The sequence below is a fragment of the Apostichopus japonicus genome, chromosome 8 (genome assembly GCF_037975245.1).
Source record: "Apostichopus japonicus isolate 1M-3 chromosome 8, ASM3797524v1, whole genome shotgun sequence".
Lineage (NCBI taxonomy): Eukaryota > Metazoa > Echinodermata > Holothuroidea > Aspidochirotida > Stichopodidae > Apostichopus > Apostichopus japonicus.
Window position 1 is genome coordinate 2,637,509 of NC_092568.1, and position 15,281 is coordinate 2,652,789.

At 34.9% G+C, this 15,281-nt stretch overlaps 2 protein-coding genes across 9 annotated transcripts in view; both read left to right on the forward strand.

Moving 5' to 3' along the window:
* The window catches only part of LOC139972155 (calcium permeable stress-gated cation channel 1-like), a 66,660-nt gene extending 61,333 nt beyond the window's left edge, over positions 1-5,327 (forward strand). For all 7 annotated transcript variants that reach the window (XM_071979135.1, XM_071979141.1, XM_071979142.1 and 4 more), the window contains one exon: positions 834-5,327. In XM_071979135.1, coding sequence (XP_071835236.1) covers positions 834-1,001 — 168 coding nt within the window. In that variant the 3' untranslated portion in view covers positions 1,002-5,327. The remainder of the gene's footprint in view (positions 1-833) is intronic.
* Positions 5,328-6,567: 1,240 nt separating this feature from the next.
* LOC139972157 (GDP-D-glucose phosphorylase 1-like) lies at positions 6,568-14,550 on the forward strand. 2 transcript variants are annotated; one of them, XM_071979143.1, is made up of 10 exons: positions 6,568-6,726; positions 7,202-7,311; positions 7,459-7,575; positions 8,230-8,337; positions 9,020-9,222; positions 9,560-9,662; positions 10,760-10,860; positions 11,240-11,385; positions 11,909-11,974; positions 12,846-14,550. In XM_071979143.1, exons 2-10 carry the CDS (start codon positions 7,228-7,230, stop codon positions 12,974-12,976), a joined length of 1,059 nt encoding a protein of 352 aa, XP_071835244.1. In that variant the 5' UTR covers positions 6,568-6,726; positions 7,202-7,227; the 3' UTR covers positions 12,977-14,550. The 2 variants fall into 2 exon arrangements, with proteins under 2 accessions (XP_071835244.1, XP_071835245.1); XM_071979144.1 differs by lacking the exon at positions 6,568-6,726 and adding an exon at positions 6,867-7,006.
* Positions 14,551-15,281: the final 731 nt, after the last annotated feature.

The window sequence follows — 15,281 nt, forward strand, 5'->3', positions numbered from 1 at the left end:
AACTCAATCGAGCAATGACAATATTATCATAGTGTGTTAAGGATGTCAATTATACAAGTAACAGTGCTTTAGATGTAGCTGGTTTATACATAAACTGCAGACCAGCAGGACCTGTGTATGTTTTACATTTCATCTTGGTGATCATTATATGATGATAATAATAATAATAATAATAATAATAATAAAAATAATAAAAATAATAATAATAATAAGTAATAGTAACAATAATAATAATAATATTAATAATAATAATAAAGCAACCACAAAGTGTGGGAGAAACCTGCAAGGGCTTATGGATTACAACTTACTCTTCGGGTGGCTTCCAATTCAACATTTAACTCAAATTTGGAATCTTCAATTTAGAAAGTCATTTCAGATGGGAAAACTGTAGATTGCTCTTGGATGAAAAACCCACCTAATTATGACTCGGCCGGGTATTGAACCCAGAACCTCCCGATTGCTAAGCTCATTGCTTCAAATGCCATTGCCTTTATTCACTCCGCCACAGCACCGGTTCCATATTATATATATATTATATTATATAAAATATATAATATATTTTCATCACAGTTGGGCAGGATTTAGGTTATCATTTGGCCATCTTCCTGCCTTTAAATGCAAAAACCTGCACATTAATCTGAAAGGTTAAAAGAGTCTTGTGCACCTTAAATAATTATTGGAACACACAGCACATACCTTCACCCCACCCAAACGAGAACAGAAATGACCATGCTTGTGGCTACACCACTAGGTTTACCTGTAAAAGTAGGATATATCATATTAATGACAAACAAATTCCTGAGCTTATTGTGCTTTTTCTCTCAATTTCACAGGACTTCATTCCAAAAGTATTAAAAGATGCAGAGAACGGAAGCACCAGGACACGCCCAAATCTGCCAGTGACTTCTGCACCTCAGGGGTATGGCAGTGTCAATGCCAATGAAAACCACATATCATACCGGTCTCCACCAAGCCCAGACGACTCCAGCGAAGAAGAGTGATAACTTAGTAAAAAACATCTCTTATAATACTGTATCGAGTATACAACTAGTACTGAGAAGGGTTCGTAGATTGACCACGACGACGACGATGAAATTTGTGATTGTCTGTGTGAGATATCGTCAGATGGAGCCAATCTTTGTTGTGGTGGTGTCCCAAGGTACCACCCTGTGTCAAATCGTTTTGATTTAAGTTGAATCATTTATCCATCTAGAATTATTGCCAACTGATAGTGACATATTCATTTGCAGAGTATGAACCCAGTGAATAGGTTGAACTTAACAGTTTGAAAAATGATTATTTATTTCTGCAATATGTAGATATTAGAGTTAAAATGCTCATCAATGTGAAATAAGCACCCACTCCTCTGGCCCCCACCCCCCCCCAAACCATCAAATATATGTAGTCTGTTTGATCCGAATGTAACAAGGGTAAGATAACAAATAGTATAGACAGTGCTACCTGCTGCTTGTCTTATCCATTGGTAGCAGCTTGATAGTCCTTGCAATAAAAGTTTTAAAAGTTGTTGTTTTTCTTAAGTATGTTTGTTTTATTTTATTATTTTAATAATAGAATGAATGCTGCTTCTTTGTTTCGCATAATTTACAAATCTTCCACAGATAGATTGTAAGTTTTATATAGTAGTTAGTTTGCATCTTGTAAATGTTTGTTTACTAAGACTAAGTTTAAAATTGGCCTTACGTTTATAGGTGCCCTTCCCATTATAGCCTTGGTTGCATTTGTAAAATGGACTTGAAGTTGTCTCGTTGTGGATTACAAAGAAAGGAACCTGCAGAAAAGTTTGGTTCCCCTTGACCTCAATGTTGTAAAAAAAAAAATCTTTTTTGTTTTTCTTGAATACTTTCTATGAATAACCTTATGTATGGAATTATTGCTGCATAAATTTAAGTCCTAAGAAGCATGGTTTTTGTTTATGATAATGTTGAGTCAATGAATTTCCTGAGAAGGACACTATTGGTAGGTACAATAGCAACAAACTAATGTTGAGCTTTTATTATTAATCAATAATGCACACAAATTGCATACTAAAATTTGGTTATTTCTATAAATGATCATTTCTTTCTATTTGCTGAACAAAATGAATTAATTCTAGTAATCACTAGATATTAAGTCACTGTTTATTCAATAACAAAGAAAGCTCTAATATAATATAAAATATAAATATTTTTGTCAACAATTGTAAATATAGAGTCACAAACCTTAATAAAAAGAAGAAAAAGATACATATTAAGCATATATTTAACTGTACATGAATATTAATTGTAGTCACTTACATGAGGTAGTGGCAACGTAAAAATATATGCCAGTCTGTGTTAAATATGCACTGCTTGTTATGTGTGTGTAATGTGCTTATACTTTTGTGCATAGACATTGGTGTTTAGTTAGGGTGGCCACTGGCATGACATCAAATTGGGGGACACATGGGGGACACATGACTCGAGGAGATAACAAGAAGACCTTGGCTACTACTCGTCAACCTTACATTAATGTACAGAGGCCAGTACACTTTTAAGTAGTGTTTAAAAAAAAAAAGGTGTGATGGTTGTAAGGACTTTGCAAAACTTGAACACCAATTGTACAGTTTTACTTCAAATCCTTCATTAGAAATGCTAGACATAAAGGTGTTTTGTTGACATAAAGGCGTTTTGTTGACATAAAGGCATTTTGTTGAGAGGTCACGCCCGATGGAGGTCAGTACTCCGAATAGCTGACCCTTCTTGTCTTGTACCTGACTACTGGCTGCCCTGTTTAGGTGATTCAAATAACACAAATAATAAACAAAATAGTGTTTGTAGATGCATCAAGGATTTGCAAAAAATAAGAAAAAAAAAATATATATACAAATCTTTGGAAGCTTTGCAGAAGCAGAGAAATGTGAATAGGTAGTCCATTTATTTATAAATATTTGTAGTTGTTAGAAAGGGGGCAAAAGATGAAAATCAGTAGTATAGCCCAAAACAAAATTCTGTAATGTTTAAACAAATTTCCTACAGTTGGTGGTGTTCAACTTCATGACATTTATGTGCAATTATATTATTATTTTGGCTCAATGTACAGAGTTAATTTTTTGTAAACATTCCAATTGGGGTTTGAATATGTGGTATATTTATTTGAATTTTATAGTCAGAGGATATGTTTAAATACTCTAACAATGTGAAGTTTTATGTTTTCTATTTTTTCTTCTTGTCTTATTTGTAATTGTATCGGCCTCAAACTTAAAAAGAAAGTAATTACTGGGATGAGCTCCAATACAAGAGATCTCTGGACATAGCTTATGCATATTCATATACATCTTCTATAGCTTATGCATATTCATATACATCTTCTATATCTTATGCATATTCATATACATCTTCTATAGCTTATGCATATTCATATACATCTTCTATTTTATAGTTTTGATTTTGTACTTCTTGCATACCGTTTATATTTCTGTCTTCATTGTCTGCCTTTCCTGTCTTTTGTTGTTGTTGTTGTTTTTTTGTTTATACTTGTCGTTATTAATTTTGTTATCATTAATTAACAATTGTATGCTTTTTGTGAGAAGATATTTATCATTCTGCATGTACTGTGATGTTTCTTGATGATGATGCTGCAAAGTGACATTTACAAATGTCATAGTCCTAGGGTTGCCCTACTTTTTTGGAAGAAAACAAAACAAGAGGACAAGTTGTTGGGTTGTGGTCTGTGAAAAGGTCTATATTTAGGGGTTCCCCTCCCTTTGCTGTGGGGGGGGGGGGACTGATTTGGAAGGGTACCCACATGAATATGATACCAGATTCGAAGATAGCTAGCTCAATCTCAATGTAAGATGTTTATACTTTGTGTATGACAAGCTAGTAATAGGTCTAGCAGTATCATCCATTGAAACATGACACTAACTGATTTCAGAGGAAATACTTTACCTTTGAGAAATTAAACCAAAGTTTCATTAGAATGATTTTTACTTGAATTTGCTCTATTTAAGTTGAAGAGTGTTTTTTTTTTTAATTTTCATATGTGTCAGTTCTATTTGACTCTTTTCTTAAAGTACTTTTGTAATATTGTCTATTATTTTATTGCCATTATTGTTTTAATAACTTCCTCTGTTGCTATATCCTTTACATATTTTAGCATGGAGGAATCATTTTTGTCACAATTTTTGGTCATTATTTTCAGCCAATAGTTTTTACTGATTTCAATAAACCATATTCTTTTATGTGGGTTAACTTAATTGCATCCTTGCTATTAATCAATCAATCAAGTTAAATTAATCATCTTTGAGCATAATTTCAGCAATGTAAAACAACAGTGTTTTCAACAATGGGAAGATTCTATGCATTTTCTCTCTTGATTGTCCATAACCACCAACAAGAAAGCTTAAAATTTGAAGATAGGACATCCATTGCACATATATGGCAGAATAAAGGTACATACCTCTATGAGTATTTCATTTACATTGCTCCTTACCTGTCTTTTCATAACTATTGCATTCCTATCCTCCCCTTGTGAACCAATGTTTGTTTGGTATCTGTATCCTATACCTACCTAATCTCTCAACTGAAATGTTAAAGTCTTCTTTCTATATTCTTCCAAGATTTTCCACTTCTCCTAAAAATTTGTTTCTGCTCACAATGTGACTAAGTATAGCTTTTAGAAGTATACCTTCTGTTTTAAGTGTCTTAGCGTGGAAGTAGTACTTACATGGTCTTAGCATATTAAAGTTAATTCTATCTAATTGTCTTCAGACAATAAAGAAGTATAGAACAAGGTATCGTTAATGGTTACTATTAGTTTTTGTTTTGTAAACTCATTGGGAATACTGCTAAACAGACTATTTATCTATACAATTTAATTGCATTTTGTACTCTTGATTAATATTTTCAATGCGAGTAAATGAAAGATTTCTTGCACAAATAAGTACAAAAGTGCTAAAAATTACTAACGGATTAATCAATCCATTGTTTACTGTAGAGTTTACCAAAGCATAACATTGAAGTCATGCAAATTATTGGTCACAACTATGCGTAGCGTATGCTACGAGTACGAAAATTGCAGTTGGACTTACCAATCTTCACTGGAATGTGTTTACAAAACCTAAAATATTTGTGACTATGGTCTGATTTTCTTTTAAGATTGCAAAAAAACACTGATAGATCAGTAGCTTTGAAAGCACAACACTAATATTAAAGTCTGTAGTTGGATGTTTCATAGTTGTCAAAATCACAATGTTGCTTTAATTCCTTTGAACTTGTTGTGAGTTTGGTAATAATTAATGTTTGTGTCAATTTAATGATAGTAGAAATAAAGTCCTTACTTCAAACTTATTTTTAAGCTGTTTATGTTTATTTTGTGTGCATTTAGTGTTTGAAAAATGTGCTCTCTCTTGTGACATTTCAAGGTAACATTTCACTTTGAAATCCTGGGAAGATCATGGATGGCTAATATATGAACAAGGGGAATTTCTTATCTGGAACAATCTTTAAAGTTCTTGTAAAATGAAACCAACCCTCATTAAGTCAATCAACGAATGTAAACCATACATCTGTCAATGATTTGGGCAGACATGACATTACAGAATGAGCTCCACCCCCACCCCCCACCCCACCCCAAGAAAATTGAAATTTTAAACATGTAGTTCTAATTTTGTGCTCAGTTACACAAGACTGTTTACTTTATGGATACAAAATGGGGAAAGTAAAGACTTTCACACCCTGTAGGCAACTGATATCACATTTTTTTAAGACAAAATGATGACCCAAGGACAATGAATTTCAAAGGGTGTGAAGACTTGCGCCGAAAGAAACGTCTAATGCCGGTAATCTGACCTAGTTTTGAATGAGGTGTAACAGAAGTGTTTAGACACCACCATCTAGCTCAGAAAATACACACACACAGCTTGCTACCATCGGAAATTAGACACTAGTGTACAGTCAGTACATACAGCTGCGGCCAATAGCCACAGCACAGTGTACAAACAATGCAGTGATGGACATCTCAGGTCCAGCTAAAGATAACAAGGTACCACGTTTCATTCCTGTACTGTCTGCATTTTGTAGCGACACGAACAAAACGTCACTTGCAGGCAACGGAAAGTTAACTTTTTCAGATGGCCGCACGCGGTTTGGGGCGAGTCTTCAATGCCTTTAAACCATGCATATCTAACTGGAGTAGGGGAGGGTTTGTTGGCAAAAGAAGTTTCAAGTATCCTCATGATAAGTCATGAATTTAAGATGTCAGTGTTTGTACATGAGGACAAGTCATATTTAGAACCATCTCACAAATCCTAGCAATTTGGTTGAATTTTTTTCTATATGGTAATTTTCAGGTTATGCCTCAAAGCACTTGTATTGGTACTTTGAAACTATGACCTAGACATGCAGTTTCTATTAGATATGATTCTGAACTGTTCATAATGTCCATGTGAGTGATCTGATGCGTGACCTTAAAGCACCCTATATATAGAGCGGTTAGTTACAAGCAGAGTTCCTTATAAAGGAACTCTACATACAAACATCGAAAAATCGTCTACTGCCAACTGGCTTATGAAATCTACTTCAAGTAACGTCTTTCGGCGTTCCTTACTAGCACTTCTAAAGTTAATGGACACGTAGTCTGTCAACATTGTCTGGTTGGCAGCAGTCGACGTTCTATTGTTCTAACCGTGCACCTTGGTCGACTTAACTAAAAAAACATCAAACAGGAGCTGTTTCGGAACGCAAAGAGGTAGGAATTTTAAAGAAGCTGAACCTTCCTTGATAAAACTGAACTAAGTTTAGCGTCCGTGTGCACCATATAGCCTTTGCATATAGATGCATATCACTAACGTTACAATTGTGGTTATCCTATGTTTAGACACCTGTACAAGTCTGCATTGGAGGAGGTGAATGGGTGGTCACTTACATGTGCTTAAATTTTGTCAGTTTGTTAGGCATTTCGTAAACGGGATTAGAAAACGAAGCACTGTAATGGAGTGCATTGAGGATCAATTCCAAATTAATTCTGTGTGGGTAAACAGTTTCATCACACATAAATATATGGTGTCTTGTTTAGGCTACTGCAGAACAATCCAGAAATTAACATTGAAATTTGAGACATAGCTACTAGTAGTAGGGGTGTCCTATACCATTCTTCATTTAGTTTTACCAACTTTTTCTGTGCAAGCAGTTTAAAGTCGACATTGTGTTCTTATTTCTAACAGATCCATCAACTAGATCTGTCTGAAAGATGGCAGAAGATTGCCCCGAGTTTAATTATAAAAGTAGTGACTTCATCAAACAGATTGAATGGACAGCAAATGCAGACAGTAAGGTGAGATCAAATGTAGAACCTGCACAAATATGCCTTTGTGCATTAATTATGATATTCTGGAGCTCACTAGATGTGCTGATTTTTTGTTAATATCATTTGTATTGCATTATTTCCTGCAATTTATAATTTTCATGTCATTTTTGATAGCTTGATGCACTCCTGCAATCACGATGGGCTGTAGCCAAAGGAAACGGTTATTTTCTTTATGATCTCGATCAACTCGAGAGTCGAGTTCTCTCTGGTCAGTATGGTTTCGTTTCTCAGGTATAGTGCATAAATTTTGTAATTTAAATAGTATCATAATTTATTTATAATGTAAAGACTGTGCTCCAAGTTTTACCTACTGATGTATAGCACCTACTATCATTTATTCTAAATCAAAGTGTATTTATCATTTGAGTACACAGAGTTATTTATTTAAATGCATATGTGGCACAGGGTATTGATTAAGGATTTTGTGCACACGGTAAAACAACAAATATCTGAATTATACAATTTGTACACATTGTGATATCTTGACAAAATGTTAGAATTCTGAAGATAATCAGTTTGGATGTTTAGAAGAGAAATACTGATTGTACAAAAACACAATTTTTTTCAAATTTCTTTGTTTTAATTTTTTCTATTGTTTTACTTTGTAGTCTTTGTGTATCCCTTCAATTGTTCTTTGCTCAAGATTTAGACTCATTGTAGCTAAGAAAGTGAATGTTGTACATGTTTGCCACAGCCTGCAAGGACAAAAACAATATGAAGTTGTTACCTGAAGCTGTGACATTTGGATCAGCCACAATGTGCTTCTTTTATTAAGCATTTCTAGATTGTAAGAGTTAAAATGCAAGCTATGTTAGTCCTTTATGTATTAAATATAAGCAGCAGAGTCTTTAAAACAAAAGTATTTAACATTTTCATCTTTCATAGCTTAACATGGGAAGAGCCAATCTAAGGAGGAAGCCACAGGAAATGATGAGTCTTTCACAACCATTTGATAAGCAAAAGTTTAACTTTACAAAAGTTCAGTCAAGAGAGGTGAGTTTTTAAAATTTATTTAACAGATTCATTGCACGTATGATGTAACATTTGTGGTAAAAACCTTTACAAATTACACTTGATCAGAGAAAAGATCTATTGTTTTACTTTGTATACAATGTAGCTAAGAAAGTGAGAGTTTTACATGTAGCTAAGAAAGTGAGTGGTATAAATGTTCTTTAGTATTACACAGATAAAGAGTATAATGATTGGGTGAGTAAATGCTTGCATGCTGTTACACATCCTCTAAAAACCTCAGCGATGATTCCCAAAGATATGTCGGGTGTAAATGTTTTCAAGCAACAAGATTATGAAACTTGATATTATTGTATAGCTCTAGAAATGTCAGAAATGGGTGTGGTTTCCTGTTACCACCGTCAATTTAAGGAACAATTACAACAAAAATTGTAAGTATTTTACAATTTGTACACAAGTTTACTCCTAAGATATTTGTATCCCTCCACATCAACCTTTTAATTTTCTGACATCAAATTATCAGTAAGAAGTAAGAATTTTTTTTTAAGGAAAAGCTGTTAAATATTGTTGATAGGCTTCTTCCTAAGTGGAATTGTTAGAATTATAGAAATGTGGGTGTTTGGGATTGAAAAAGGTCATTTTGTACTCATCTTTTACAACCAAAATTATTTGCAGAATCTATGTCATTTAACATTTCTTTATTAAGATTTTGATGGTACTTCACAATGAAGATAGGAGATGCAAAGGCAAGAAGGAGAGAGAAGATAAAGATGTTGTTCTGCTTAATGTTAGTCCAATAGAACACTGTAGTGTCCTGTTAGTTCCAAGTATTAATAGTCAATTACCTCAAATATTGACACAAGAAGCACTAGAGGTTGCCATAGAGATGACCATCCTCAGTGCCAGAAGGTAAGAAAAAGAAAAACACATTAATTTTTTGTTGTTGTATTATTTATTTGTCTGTTCATTCAGTGAACAAGTTTTCAATATGGAACATGGCATGGATAACAATTTAAAGAGTTCAAAGCGTTGGATGTAACACTACCAAATTTCCTAAGTAATAACTTTACCACTGTAGATTCTTATTACGATGATTCCTTTAGATGACAATGTTTTCAGACAACCACATTTGGTAACCTATGGGCTCTGGATAAACCACAAATCTGAATAAGGTTGTCTTCATAACAACAATTATCCACAATTATATATCTTGTTTGAAACCTAGTTTTTTGTTTGTATTTTACAGGAGTCTTCTAGTTGGATATAACAGTCTGTGTGCTTCAGCATCTGTTAATCATCTTCACTTTCATGCTTACTACTTAGAGCATAAACTAAGACTACAGTCAGAGGTAACATTCAGCTCTTCGGTTCTTCTTCTATTTAAGAATTCCTACTCCACCTGCTAAAGGTTTCTCTACTCTTGCAATACAACAATATATAAAGTGTGATGAATATCCATTACAAAAACGATAGTTTGATATTTATCCTAGAACTGATAAATGTTGACAGGCCTTTAACCTAATTTGCATTTATTATTTGTGACGGGAAAGACTTCTGTGGGTATTGATTAATTAGACTAATTACCAGCTAATTGCACTGTTTTGGGCAAGAAGAAGTACTTCATGTATTACCTTTCTCATCCAGGGAATAATTTATCCAGTGCTGTATCGCAAAATGTTCTGGATAATGGTCAAACTGCTATACTAATCCAAACATGTATAGCAGTTTTATTACAATGGAACCACAGTATTTTATAACACACAAAAATAACAGCCTTAAAAAGGGCTTCGCAAGGTAGCATACGCCCATTAAAAGCCCCATTGACTTACACACTAAATCACAACAGTAATGTGGTCTCTAAGTTTACATAGAAGTTTTCACAAGCTAAACGCTACCCATCACTGGATAGCTGACGAGTTGGCCTTTCATGGCACTATCAATTTTCCATATCATGACCATGAAGATTTTTTGCTATCAGAGCCTGAAGGTTTGGTCACTAGTAAACAACCTCTTAATTTAGTAGTAAACAATTATCATAAGCTGCTCCTGAGAGGACTAAAGGGGTCTAAAATTGCCTCAATTGACCCAATTTTTGCACCACATGTACTTGCATTCATGCTCTTCAACATGCAAGCCACAAATAAACAGATCCTGATTGATAACATATCATAAAAGAGGTTCTTCTACTGCATTTTGGCACTTTACGTGAAGGGGAACATCCAGACGGATTGATATAGACTATAATAGGAGTATGCCACCACAAACATTTGAAAAGTTAAATTATTCTCTGTCACTGAACAATGCTCTAAGTTACTTAGTTAATTGAATTCCAGTGGATTTCTGTTTTATTAGAGTTGATATATAATATTATGGTCATATTGAAACCAACTGCTTTGAGATATCTCTTGTTGTGATGTCACAAAGAATCTGCCGATTGTCTCTTCAGCCTACCAAGGAGCTATCTGGTCCGTGTCATGTGATGCTCTCCTGGCCTGTATCTGGATTTGTCTTTCAGTTAGTAGACGGTGACGTGATGACTCTGGCAAGGTACACTGATACACAATCATATTTATTGACCATTGTTTGCAGAACTATTGTAACTTTCGTCTTACCAGTCAAGTTTCTCACTATATATGGAGGCTAAACCACAGGCTCAAATATATATGTGCCTTTTGATGTGGCTTTATATGCTCATATGCCGATTTCTTATTTTATTCATGTATGTAACTTTAACAAAGTATTGTTGTACCCCGGGCTTGAGGTAATGGGGAGGGGGAGGGGAGGTTGGTTGGTGAGATGGATTAGGGTGGAGGAAGGTAAAACTTGATATTTCTCAACATTTTCTTCCTTTTTCTTCACCACTGTAGATTGATCATCTATCTAGGGTATGACTGTAATATAATCCTTGCTTTCCTTCTTTTCACAGGAATGTCTATAAAGTCACAGAATATCTCCATAACAGAGAGATAGCTCACAACGTCTGTTTGACGAGAGGTAGCCGGTTAGGTGATGACACAGACTTCACTCATAACACACTGAGGGCTTTCATCTGGCCAAGAAGATCAGTTTATGGTAGGTATCTAACCTGTGATGTACGTAGGGTTTCAAAGGTTGGGGAGGTGAGGGGAGGGATAATGGGGAGCAAATTCTAGATTCCGCTTGATTTAGGTAGGGATTAGGATTTAGGCTTTCATCTGGCCAAGAAGATCAGTTTATGGTAGGTATCTAACCTGTGATGTACGTAGGATTTCAAAAGTTGGGGAGGGGACGGGAGGGATAATGGGGAGCAAATTCTAGATTCCGCTTGATTTAGGTAGGGATTAGGATTTAGGTTTTGTTCTAATTCTTCCTTGTCTGAATGTAAAGAAAGCCCTGACTGAATGTGTTAACCCGGACTAACAATGGAGGAGGGAAAGGGGTGGGGGTGACACGGCTCCCAAAACCTGGATGTTGATTGTTCAGATCTTGCATCTATCCAATGTTTTGTAAAGCACATCATTCATTGCAATGTCTCACTTTTTTTTAAAAATATGATTAATCTATATTAGTTAGGTTTTTTTGATATGTATAAAACTTTGTTTCCATTTATAACCAGGAGTAAAGCCTGTTGATGCTTTCAACGTTGCCTTTTCAGAGCTGGCCGGACATCTTCCAATCATGAGTAAGTATGTTTCGTTACTTCGGACAAAAGCGTTGCTTTGATTTATATCTAACTTTATGACAGGATTTATTTACAGACTGTAATTGGGGGAAACAGAGAGCTTGCATTTTATTCCTACAATAATATCCCACCATGACCTGACTCATATTCCTCAGCTTAGAGTTGGAAAAAAATCATTAGATATAAACTGTTGCTCTGTCAATACATAAGAGTAGGAAACACAGAAGGGACATTCGGGAGTCACTTTCATAAGTGGCGTATATGGAACCTTCGATGGACTTGAAATTTGACAATGCTTGTTGGTTATTTTAATAGACAGACATGCCTATTGGGTTCTGGAGCAATACAGTTCGTGAATATAATACATTTCATGTCTGAGTTGCGGCATATAGTGTATGAAGAAATGTTTTAATCATTACTATCATTATCATTGTAATTGTGATACAATGTAATAAAGAATGTGAGAGTGAGAAAGAACAGCTCACGAATGTTAACTCAAAATCTGTTATTTAAGTGCAGTGAAATAGTATCATCTTAAAGCACATACAGTAGTATTGAAAAGCATAAAAAAGAAAGTTACAGGTGGATTCAGCTCATAAATATGAGCAAATATGAACAGCTCACAAATATTGACTCAAATCTGCTATTAAATTGCAGTGAAATAGTATCATGTTGCAACACATGCTGTAGTATTGCAAAGCATAAAATACAAAGTAACTGGTGGATATCGGCAACTTTCGAGTGGATTTTTAATCAAGTTATTACTACATTGAGTGTATACTGTACAAGAAGCTACATGGGAACATTTGAATTGATTCAAATATTTATCTACATCTCTAACAATCCCTCTGTCATGCTTTGTCATTTGTAGATGAGACTGAATTCGACAAACTTTCTGAAGAATCAGCAATCGATGCTCTTCAACAGGCTAAGTTACCTTCTGAGAAATTCCAGTCTCTACAAAAAGATGTTTCTGATTTATTCATTGAACGACCGACCTAATAGAATGACCTGCCAATGTGGATTACGGTACATGTTCCATTACAAACCAAGCTCAATTTAAAGGAGGAGCAAGCTTTTACATTTCATATCAAGTCTATGCCATGAACGGAACTGATCAGCATTTCCCAGAAGCAGCTAAGAATTTAAGAAACTTTATCCTTTGACAGAGCTTGTCACCTCCCCCCACCCCCTTTTTATGTCCTTCTTAATGCATGGCTGAAGTCTTGAGCTAGTCTTATGCAAATGCTACACTCATTGTAGCATGTGCAGTCCTTGAAGTGTAATGTTTTTCTTTATTTATTCATTATTTATGGGTTTTTGTTAACAGAACTTGCAGTACAGTACTTTCAAACACGTTGTCCGTCAATATTGATCTTTAATATCTAAAACCGTAATAAGACAAGAATTCTTTGTTCTCCTTTATAAAAATGTCTTACACTGTCTGTTAGTCACTAAGGGTTTACAAATGACTATGAAATAAAGACAACAGAAACAGGTCAGGGTGAAAGTCATCTTGACATGACATAAAACTTAAAAGAATAGTACAGAGGTTGCAATTGCTTCTAATATTCTGAAATACATTACTTGTGAGGCAAATGTCATAGAAAGAAAGAAGATAACTTTATTGCTGTTTATCCATGTCATTGGTGTGTATCGTGGAAATATAAATTTGACTAGTTTAGTCTATATTCCACAATCTTCAGAGATTCTGCAAACCACTTCACCTCATTCCATTATTTCATTTTAATTAGGCATGTACGTACGTCACACGCCTGTAATTTTTGTGTTAAATCTGATCAGATGGCGCTCTTCCACTTTTATATTAAGACACAGATGATGACGGGTGGATCTGTCGTATCATTACATAGCGCTCATTTCAAACCCACTTTATTTCCTTTCAATTTGCACCATCTTCCAATGTCTTTCATCCACATTCCAATTGCTGCCTTCCTGTCGATAAATTTAGTACTGGAAGAGAACCAGTTAGAGCTGTCCTAGGTGCTTTGTGGAGGGGAAGGGGCATCAGAGAGTTTTTCTTTTCTCTTCATTTTTTCTTTAAATAAGTCAATTTCTGGTCTATTTTATATATTTTATCATATTTGAAGTGTGGAGCTATGAGTAATATTATATTAGCAAAGAACTTGAGCTCCTCTGTTACTTTCTTTTTCTTTTGTGAAGCCCAACAGCTGTGGCATTGTTACACTTCTTTAGAAATGCAAATTATTTCATACTTTTTATTTGAAGATGTTTGTACTAGCTCTTCCAGGAATTGTCATTCATATTGTTTAAGTTTTATATCATCTTTTTGAAATTTATGTGAGGTGGTATTTAAATATTTTGATATTATATATATAGTTCGTGATGAGATTAAGGCATGAAGCCCTCTCTTCTCCTAATTATGCAACGCTTTCATATATAGTACTATGCTGATATTATTATTTTTTTAGTCATAAAGATATATGTATGTATTACCTCGTCCAAACATTTTCTTTTAATTTTTTAAGGTAAATAATAAATTATATAAAGAATAAATTTCTTGCTTCAGTTATTACTATTTTTCACTTTATCACAAATTGTTATTGTTTGTTTTACACTTATACATGTTGTAACCACACAGAATGTTACTCCTAACTTCGACTTCTCCTGATCACTCCTCCTTCATTCACCTTAGCCACCCCTTCCTCACCTAAGCCTACTCTTCATCCACCCTAGCCCCACCCCCTTCATCCACCTTAGCCCCACCCCCGTCGTCCACCTTAGCCCAACCCCCTCATCCACCTTAGCCCCACCCCTCCCATAATCTCTACTATCCCTCTCTTCCTCTGAGGAGGAGAGAGCATAACTAACATGACATGACTGCATAATAATCATGCCACGACTATGCAGCAGGGTATGTCATATTAGAAAAATCTGTTTATCTAATTTTCATATTTTGAGATGAATATATATGGCAACAGCAATTTAGGCAAAGTACAAATTTTCTGCTATTGGATGGTTTACAGAACCCCATTGATGTGACCCATTTATAACATCATAGCAATGTTTTCTGATACTTAGCAACCCCCCCCCCCCCATTCAGAAATGATTTTCTTGAAAATGTGGTACAAACAGAAACATCTGGAAGTGGTAGATATCGTGTGCCTTCTCCGACTGGTTTTAGAAATTTGAGTGGAGTATGGCTCCGATTAGAGCAACGAACGTATTTCGGGGAACTTCTCGCGGTTGTCTGAAAGAAGAAATACTGTCGGGGCAATGTTCCATCTAGGTTCATGTTTATCTGGGAAATCGCAGATTTTGGTTGGGT

What these genes read in the sequence shown, in the direction of transcription:
- LOC139972157 (XM_071979143.1), top strand. Translation starts at nt 7,228, where the DNA reads ATGGCAGAAGATTGCCCCGAGTTTAATTATAAAAGTAGTGACTTCATC. An exon ending in ACCATCCTCAGTGCCAGAAG is followed by an intron (nt 9,223 to 9,559) that starts GTAAGAAAAAGA and finishes TGTATTTTACAG; the next exon opens with GAGTCTTCTAGTTGGATATA. An exon ending in GACGTGATGACTCTGGCAAG is followed by an intron (nt 10,861 to 11,239) that starts GTACACTGATAC and finishes TTCTTTTCACAG; the next exon opens with GAATGTCTATAAAGTCACAG.